Source organism: Sinocyclocheilus rhinocerous, unplaced genomic scaffold (assembly GCF_001515625.1).
Source record: "Sinocyclocheilus rhinocerous isolate Xijiao unplaced genomic scaffold, SAMN03320098_v1.1 scaffold480, whole genome shotgun sequence".
NCBI classification, from domain to species: domain Eukaryota; kingdom Metazoa; phylum Chordata; class Actinopteri; order Cypriniformes; family Cyprinidae; genus Sinocyclocheilus; species Sinocyclocheilus rhinocerous.
This window is the reverse complement of record NW_015655401.1, coordinates 1711951-1722265: the sequence shown is the minus strand read 5'-3', so window position 1 is coordinate 1722265 and position 10315 is coordinate 1711951. Positions and strand designations below refer to the sequence as shown.

Sequence of the window (10315 nt, the reverse complement as noted above, 5' to 3'; positions counted from 1 at the left end):
TTTTTTACCCAGTCATTTAAAAATAACACATTTTAGAGCTGTCACAAAAATACCGTGAAACCGTGATGCTTAAACGGAACATGCTTAAGGTTATCATACCGTCAAAATCTCATACCGGCCCATGCCTAGATGCGAGCATTGAGAGTTGTTTTGAAATTGGATCATAAATCCCAGAATCAATATCTAATCAAATGTTGTTTTTGTTTTATTATTATTATTATATATTTTTTAAATTTAAATAATGTAAAAAAATATATAAATTTTTGTATATATACATTTATATATATTTTTTTTACAATTTTACAGTAGTCTCCTTTAATTGATTACTTAATCTTATGATCTGTTGCTGTGTGTTTGTCAACAGTAAGTGACAACTGATTGTAGAAGTATCTAAGCAAAGCTTTTAATGTCAAATTAATTAATTACACTTTATTTTGATAGTCCACTTTAGACATTCTACTAACAATAAGTACATTTGCAACTACATGTCAATGTAAAAGTGACTTATAGACAGCAGAATGTCTAAAGTGGACTATCAAAATAAAGAGTACACACTGCAAAAAATGCTTTTCTTACTTAAGAGTTTTTGTCTTGTTTCTAGTCCAAATATCGAAAAATTCTTAAATCAAGAAGCATTTTCTAGACAAGTAAAAACTATTGTCTTGTTTTCAGAAAAAATAAGTCAAAATTAAATGAGTTTTACCTTAAAACAAGCAAAATAATCTGCCAATGGGGTAAGCATAATAATCTTGTTTTTTAGTTTGAAATAATGCTTCTTGATTTAAGAATTTTTCGATATTTGGACTAAACAAGACAAAACGCTAAGTAAGAAAAGCATTTTTTTGCAGTGTAAATTAATCCACAAAACTGCCAATTTTGTTACCTTTCTGAAGGTATAATTATTTACCATGATAATCTGAATTAATCAATTAATTTAGCTTGAGATGGCACAATGCAATATATAAACTTTGTAAAAATTTATACTTATTTATAAAACTTACCGTAAAATTACCTTAAGTGGAAAAAGTCTTTTTCATAGAATGGCCGATGAAAATGTAAATCTGCATACTTGATATCAATGTCAAACATGTCAGTCTGCTGAGCCAGAGCTATACATCTGCACTTTCTCTGTCACCACGGATACAAACCAGATCCCACACGCACACTTTCATGTGGCCGAGGCTTAACGAGCAGGCTAATAAAGTGAATGAAACACTTCCCCAAACAAACCTGCCTCTTAAGAGTTCACCACCAATTACCGCTATCTAATGTCAGTGGGCATTAACTGCAGAGATCTTATCGGCACTGTAAACACACATTGGCAGCGTTGAGCAAAAACACACACACACACACACTGAAGTCTCTGATTTGGATTTGAGTGCTCATATGTAGTGGGGTATTTTGTAGATACTTACGGCAATAATGTCCAGAGTGTTGTCACAAACCTGCCGGATCTCCACATTTTTGTCGTGCATAAGGTCGATGAGGTAGGCTGGGGCCTCTTTGAGATACGGTTAAGGAGTTCACAATTCATTGACAATTAAAGCCTAATAATCGCAGCGTCTCAATTACCATTATTACAAGTTTCAGTCAGTGAAAAATCTTCCCATCTACATCAAAGAGAAAAGTCTTGATATTTGTGACCCTGAACCACAAAACCAGTCGCACAATTTTTTTAAATTGAGATTTATACGTTATTATAAATGACATTAATATTTATACACACATCTCAAAGCTGAATAAATAAGCTTTCCATTGGTGTATGGTTTGTTAGGATAGGACAATATTTGGCAGAGATACAACTATTTGAAAATCTGGAATCTGAGGGTGCAAAAATCAAAATATTCAGAAAATCGCCTTTAAAATTGTCCAAATGAAGTTCTTAGCAATGCATATTACTAATCAAAAATTAAGTTTTGATATATTTACAGTAGGAAATTTACAAAATATCTTTATAGAACATGATCTTTACTTAATGTCCTAATGATTTTTGGCATAAAAGAAAAATCTATAATTTTGACCCATACAATGTATTTTTGGCTATTGTTACTATATACCCCAGCGACTTAAGATCGGTTTTGTGGTCCAGGGTCACATTTTATCATGCCATGTAAAAACCTGCAAACTTTTACATTTTATTTTAGCCAGTGATTCCTAGTGCACAGTCTTCATTCTTAAATATTTAGAATGTGCACTTAAGTGTATCAATGCAGTGATAGAATTATTCATATTATTAATAATTATTATTCATTAGACAATATTTAGCATTATTAATGTAGAGAAGTAGTTTGCCGTTATTAACAATAAAGCCACACATGGACCCATTTTGGCCATCCTTGCCATAGAATTAATTATTTATTAAAAAGAAAGAACAACCGAGTATGAGGGTGTGAACAGCTCAACAGCTCAGTGTAAAATTGCCATATGATTACAATAATTTCAACCAAAATCTGGCAAATATCTTGTATTGGAGCTGCCTGAAGTCTTCAATTTTGTGGTCTCGGCAATTTTTTGACTTTGTAAAACCACATAAAAATGGCATTGTCTGCATTTGAGTCCCACTGGTCTGGTCTTAGGCAGTCTGATATTGGTCTGGATGTATGTCTACCCCAGAGGCATTAGAGTATTGTACTGTAAAATGTCTTGTCATGAAACCTTTAAAAAGTGCTTTGTGGTGTAACTTCAAAAATAGCATTTAATATGTCTGAATCAATCGAACTACATTAGGTCGGACTACATTAGTCCATTTTTTGGATCAGATCAAGTATAAATAGATCCATAGGGTAACAATTATATCCTGCCACTTTTTACAGTGCAGTCAAACTCAGGTTTTTTTTCTCCTTCTGTCTAGATGTGAAAATAATCAATACTGCAGCTAAATGCAAGAACAAATTAAGACTGAAGAGCCCAACAGTATCAACGCAGCAGTGAACACAGGACCATTTACAAAACATCTGCACCGATAAACATGCCTATACACGGAAAATCAATTTATTATAACAAGGATACGAGTGTCCTTAATGATGACATCTCTGGTGGCCTGGTGGAAGACCATCTGGTAGAAAACGTAGATGATCTGACACACAAATTCATCGTCTTCCTGTTGGGCTGATAACAGCAACACAAACAGATGAAGAACATTACTTTGACCTCACGAAATAAAGCATTTTGCTTCGTATGAAGGATTGGATCAATAATGTTTCCTCACAGACATATTATTATATGAAGGCACAAACGTTTCCTTATCACGAGAATATCTGCACGTCAGCATTAAGCTGTAAAGCGATACGGCAAACCAACAAACACGAACACTCCAGTGCAGCTGCGCAGGCATTTCCTATCCGATGGAGCCTGTTCATGTGAGCTGATGTTCAAAACCTCCTCCGGTGGATCATGTTTATGTATGAAGGCTCTCGTGAGAAGCCACCATTTGGGGAGAGTATCAACTTTTCCTCTGAAATGATACAGAAAGCTCCTATGGAGAACTGTGCGGTTGTAGCTGCCCCCTCCTAACTTTAATAAAAGCCTTTATTTCAATTTTGATCTGGCTCAGAATGCTCTCGTCCCCTGGGATCGAAATTCCTCCAGAAGAATGATAGCAAAGAGGCTAGCTGCTCCATGGGACCAGAAACTGAATACCGCTACCGCAAGGAGCTGTACAAGCTTTGCACAAGCTACAAATAACATCACAGAGAACATGTCAGCACCTCTTCAGATGAGAAAGAGCCAATGAATGAGTATACGAACACAAGTGCTGAAACGTTATGTATAAATAAAACAATACCCAAGCATCTGTCAATGCGGCGTTGCCACATAATGCTTATCGCGGGGAAAACAAATGTCAGATTTGTTACTGCATTGTTGTGATCAAAGTTATAAAATATTATATGGCATGTAGTGCAAAAACATTTCAGATGTTGAATTTCATGTAATTGTGTCTGGAGTGGGAAAAAAGTGGCCAATTCAAAAGAAACAAGTTTCTTTTCTTTTTCTCTTTGAGAGGAGCTGTATATGTTGGGACGGTTGCTATCTTGGCCCTCCACCTCCTTGGCCCCTTAAACACGTATTCTTTTCATGGCAAGGAAGAGCCCCGCCATCAGGCATTTATTGATTTGAGGGCTCACATTGAGCAGAACCAGCAAATCTGATGCATGCCATCCATGAACCTGGTGCTTTCCTGTTCCTGAAAACACTGTCACTTCCCAGCACATAATGCATAAAGCGAGAACCGGCCCTCTGTGTCCCACGCAGCCATGGGCTGTTTATTTATTCTAATTTAATATTAGTTTAGTCTAAATAAACTCGTTTCATCAGATCACATTAGGGAAGACAAAGCATGCCAAATTGAAATCTGGTACTTGAGTGGCTACAGACACGCAAAGCAGGGGGGCAGCTGTTGTGATTCAGCCAAACAAAAGCAGAAATCAAAACAGCACTGATCTGATTTATTTTTATGGCTAGCGATAATGAAAAATATTTTATGTTGAGAGGGTTTGGAGATGCGTTTGTTTCTTTAAGCACTTATCCTCAATGCTAATGAATGTGTGTAAATGTTGGCAGCGCGCTTACCATTCAGCAGCTCAATAAGAGATTTTGTGTCGAGAGGGTTTGGAGATCTGTTTGTTTCTTTAAGCACTCGTGCTCTGGCTCAATGCTAATAAATGTGTGTAAGTGTTGGCAGCGCACTTACCATTTAGCAGCTCAATAAGAGCAGGAATGATGCCAGACTTAGCCAGCATGACGGCACAGGAGTCGTCCATTGACACCGTACCGATCATGATCACCACCTCCAGGATCAGGTCATCCTCTGCTGAGCCTGAAACACAGAGGTCAAAGGTCAAATCTGGTTAAGCATAATGCAAAATGTTTTTTCATACTACTCCAATAAGAAATGCCAATGGATGACTTACTACCTTTGGAAAAATGTGTTTGTTAATTTGTTTCATTTAACTGTAACAAATAAATGAGGTTGATGTCAAAAGTTGGGCTGTTTTTACCCAAAATTGGATTACAAGAGAAACAAATTGGCAATATTTATTTTGGGATTAAAAATGGACATCTCTCATAAATGTGAGGTAATGTGATGTAGCACATTGTACTACACTGCAGATTAATATGTTAAGGTTTCATACTGGATATTGTTTCACAAACAACCTTAACAAAATAGGATGTAGTTTAAAGTTTATGAATACTTGATATTAAATAATTATGGAAATTTGAAATTGGTCATTTGAAATACTCCATCTAAAACTTTTAAACAGCATTCTGAAAATGTTGACACAGTTTTGTGAGTTCATAGTAGTTAGGAGACTACACAGACTATTTGTATTTCTTTAAAAAATTGTGTCACACACAGGACCTTTTAATGAACAGGCAAAAGGTGATGAAAATTACGAAAAACTTGTAAAGTCTGTGATCTAACATCCTGATGTCAATAAAAAAGGCACATTATGTGTCAACTACTCATTAGGGTTGTGACAGTGAGGACATTTTCCCACCGGTTAATCGACGTGTGACAACACCGATAATACCTGTATCACCATGGGGGCAGGGGCGTTCCCTCTTTTCCTCGATTTCCTTCGCTTTTAAATAGCTTGCAAAAGCGGCGTGCGCATTTTACTTTCACTTTCAAATAGCGGCAATTTGGCGTCAATTGCTTGAATGCAACAACAAAATACAACGTCAAACTCACTTTAGCGTGTATATAAAACATAGAACTTTTATTAACAAAACGAATAAAAATACACCATGCTATAGGGAAGGCTATGCCTAATATAAAATAACTTATATAAAGTTTAAATAGGTATACAAAACTGGAAATAGGCTAAGTAAACATGTATAAGAAACGTAGAACGTTTATTAGCAAAACGAGTAAGAAAGCTTGGAGGCAGGGCATACACCTTGATGTCAAATAAAATAAATAAATGACACAAAGTTTAAATAAAGTAAAAATCAGCAAACAATGTGGAACCAATTAAATAAGAAACGAATTTTTAAAAAAACTTCCAAAATCACCTTAAACGGCAAAAGTCAACAGGCTTTTCAAAATCCAAAATACTGCCAAACAGGCGCTTTGCATTTAGTTTCGAAACTAAATCATCCGTGATCGTCTTGTCTGTCTCACCCCACTCTTCTTGTCAGTCAGCTCGACTCACTCTCCTCACTGGATAAATGAAATCTGATCTGTGATGCGACTGTCGTTCGGCACGCTGCATTGAGCAGCCGCGTTCAGTTTTTAATTGTAGTGTCTGTTCTTTTACTGAACTAAATGATTTTTATTACTATACAAAAATCTAAACAACGGCAGGGGTCGGTGCCGCGGTGGGCAAATGACGTAACCGGTGTTGCGGCTTAACAACGGTATCACCGTCAGCACCGTCTTTCACGGCAAGCCTACTACTCATACGGTGTAGCATTGTACTGTATGTAGCAGGCTGTATATTAGCTTTACATTACAAATATACCCTGAAACACCTAGACAAACAGGTACAGGTTAGCTTTACCGGGTTTGAGGTGGTCTTTGAGGTAGGGCACCAGGTTGTACTCTTTCAGCAGGAGCTCCCAGTCCAGGTCAGGTATGGTGAGGTTTGCCATTGTACCCAAGCACTCAATAACAAACTCTTCATCACCCTCCTGTTTGATCTGAGCAGCCAGATAACCCACATAGTCCTGAAGGGTAAATGACAAAATATCTTTAGGTGTTCATTTAGCACAGTAATTCCCAACCTGTAAAATACTTAAGATTTCAATTTTGCTTCATGAAATTACAAATTAAAAAATATTTGGGCTATTAAATATATAAAAGAATAATAAGATAATAATAATAACAATAACGTTTTTAAAATGTAATCTGTAATATTTTTTAATTATTATAATTTACCGCTCACACTATGTATTGTTTTTAGCTTAAAAGTGAATGATTAAAAGTGAAAGTCAATAAACAATGCTAAATGATGCTTTGATGTTTTAAATGTTTATAATGTGTAACTTGTGACTCTTAATAGAATGGCAGAATATTGTATTTACAATGAAGAGCTGTTTCAGAGGTCCATCGTGCTGTGAGATGTTCCTGATCATTTTCATCAGCAGCGGGTCCTTCAGTTTGAGTGCTCTTTTCATCAGCATCTTCAATCCATTACCTGCAGAGCAAATACATAAATAACCATGTTCAGCCAGAGACTGATCATAAGTTTGAGCAGATTTCATGTATTATTTATTACAGAAGAGCAACAGCTGTTGCTGATGTGTGGCAGTATGCTTTATGACATGTAAACACAGATGTTTTGACAGTGTTGCTCAGCACTGCATGTTATTCCAGGAGAAATTACATTCCGGCTCTTACCCTCACAGATAATCTGAGCGTTAGTCTTATTAGCAGCCAGGTTGATGCAGAAGGAAATGAGCTCGGTGTCGATTCTCTCTTCGCCATGTTCAAAGACCATTTGCATGAGCTGCTCACACACAGAAACAAACAGAAAAAAATCAGAAACTCTGAGGTTTTCCAAACTTTCTTTACTGCTGCAAACAGGGCACCAAAAATGTGCATTGACAGAGTTTGTACGTTTTACAGAGGCAACAGCAAATTTATTTAAACTAAAATATCACAACTGCAGGAAACTGTGTACTACATGCTTGAAGGCTCACACTGATTAACATGATGGCATATTTAGCACAACTTTTAGACCGGTTTAGTCCTTTCAGTTCACTTATACCGCATGCCATGCTTCAGGTTCACCTATTAACTATTGTAAGAATCAGGACATCAATATCTAAGCATAATTTTTATGATGATTATTATTTATATTAAGAGTTGTAGTGCTATTATTTTTTTGTTACAATTAAATTTTAATTGCAATTTTAAAAAATCACTAATAATACTATTATTAGTACTATATTATAATATATTACTATATTATTACTATTATAGTACTATTTAATAACAATAATGAAAAAACAACAATAACAACAACAACCACCTTAATCTGGGCTGACACCTGTCTGACAGACAAGTACATTGAAAAACTTAATCTAATGGGAAGCCTGGAATAGTTTTTCAGATCAGGACGCATTTGTGGTTTCCAAATGTCCTCAGAGAGTGATATCACAATGGCCCTAATGAAGCACATTTCAAAACTGAGGAGCATTGCATGTGGAGTATCGTGGAACAATCAGAGGGAAAACAAAAGAAAAGAAATAAATGATGAAAGAGGCAGTTCCTGACAGGGAGAAGTATTAGTGCTGTCAGTGTTGGCGAAAGGATTGCTATTTGTGTTTTTATTCAAAAGCCAGAGAGAGTTGAGAAAATATCCCACAGTCCGCTTCAATCAGGTCAATGCTGCAGCTGATAACAGCCCAAAGAGAGAGACTTGGCAGACCTATCTTAAGGAGATAACTGGCCACTGGCCAATGGATTCAGCATGTGTGGGTAAAAAGAGGGATAAGGAGATGAACAGATGAAGAGAGAGGAGCTCCATAGGCCGCAATGGGCACGGGCCATGGTGTGGGCCAGTTGGATGTTGAACAGGAAGAAACAAACAGACCAACGCATGCCTGTGAAGAAGCAGCAGTGAGCAATCAGGAATTTCCCATATTGAGTATCACATAACCTGGTCCCAGGCCTCCAAATCACGCAGTCTAGACTCACTGGCACCTGCTTGCTCCTATTTACCAGCAATGGGAGGCCCTGCCTCGTACCCCTGAGTCATCCCCTCCCTCCCACCTCCGTCTCTGAGCTCTCCATGGTTTCATAGCTCCATAAGCCCTGCAAGCATTTCCTCACACACACACACACACACACCTCACAGCTTTGAGTAATTATAGCGAGACCCCTTTGTGGAAGAGGAATGGGTCCAATGCCGGGCCTCTTCTCGCCAGTTCAGAACCCAGAGCAGCGAGGCTGTTTGATCTAAATCCGAAATCCTCCCTTACAGAAGAGGGTCCAGTCTAACTGCCAGCACAGACCTGAGGGACCCCAGATCCACAGACACAAATGGACACACAGATGAAGCTACTAGTGAAGAGTCAGGGAAGTCTTCAAAATAAGAAAGAAAAAGAAAGGACAAAAAAACAACAACAAAAGAACGAATGAAAGAATGAACAAATGAATAAACAACTCTAAGAAATAACGAATAAACAAACGCAAGAACCCAAGAACAAAAGAATGAACAAAATAACAAAGGAAAGAAAACAAGAACAGAAAAAGAAAGAAAGAATGAATGAATAAACAAACGCAAGAATGAAAGAACCAAAGAAAAAGAACAAAAGCATGAACAATTGAAAGACAGAACAAATGAAAGAAAGAAATAAAGAACAAATGTATTAAAGAAAGAAACAATGAAAGAATGAATAAACAAACAAAAAAGAATGTATAAAAAAAATGAAAGAACAAATAAACAAATGAGTATTAAAAGAAAGAAAGAAAGAAAGAAAGAAAGAAAACCATTGCATACCTCCCAAAGGAGTCCCACAGCTATTCTGACATCATGCCCTGACTGTCTCCAGGCGGATTGGCAGAATGATTAGGTTGAGGAATTTAACTTTTTTTTTTTTTAACAAGCATCTGGTAGACATTATCAGCCAATTAGAGAAGACAAGCATTTTAAAGATGACAACACTCGAGCGAAAGAATGAATGAATAAACAAACGCAAGAATGAAAGAACCAAAGAAAAAGAACAAAAGCATGAACAATTGAAAGACAGAACAAATGAAAGAAAGAAATAAAGAACAAATGTATTAAAGAAAGAAACAATGAAAGAATGAATAAACAAACAAAAAAGAATGTATAAAAAAAATGAAAGAACAAATAAACAAATGAGTATTAAAAGAAAGAAAGAAAGAAAGAAAGAAAGAAAACCATTGCATACCTCCCAAAGGAGTCCCACAGCTATTCTGACATCATGCCCTGACTGTCTCCAGGCGGATTGGCAGAATGATTAGGTTGAGGAATTTAACTTTTTTTTTTTTTAACAAGCATCTGGTAGACATTATCAGCCAATTAGAGAAGACAAGCATTTTAAAGATGACAACACTCGAGCAGAAGTTGTTTCAGAGAAATTGTACCCAGGCAATTGCTGGTGACCCCACAGAGGCCCCCCTCCCATTAAATTAGCTCTGTTATCTCATTAACGCCATGTGAGAGAAAGACAGTGCTGCAATTAGCCCACTTTACAGCATAAGGTGAGGTGCACACATGATACAGTACATACCTGGCACACCACAGCAGCAAAAACATGTTCGAAATAACATAGTACAAAATACCTTTTAGTACTTGTGCAGTACAATATATATATATATATATATATATATATATACACA

The 10315-nt window shown here is 36.6% G+C and overlaps 1 protein-coding gene across 1 annotated transcript in view; it reads right to left on the bottom strand.

Annotated features, from left to right (window-relative positions):
- Positions 1–10315, bottom strand: part of LOC107718166 (kinesin-associated protein 3-like) — a 35274-nt gene that overhangs the window by 13689 nt on the left and 11270 nt on the right. Inside the window, exons 11-16 of the mRNA XM_016525145.1 lie at positions 7343–7451; positions 7027–7139; positions 6504–6669; positions 4691–4816; positions 3010–3108; positions 1416–1501 (exon numbers count right to left, since the gene is read on the bottom strand). Coding sequence (XP_016380631.1) covers positions 1416–1501; positions 3010–3108; positions 4691–4816; positions 6504–6669; positions 7027–7139; positions 7343–7451 — 699 coding nt within the window. The remainder of the gene's footprint in view (positions 1–1415; positions 1502–3009; positions 3109–4690; positions 4817–6503; positions 6670–7026; positions 7140–7342; positions 7452–10315) is intronic.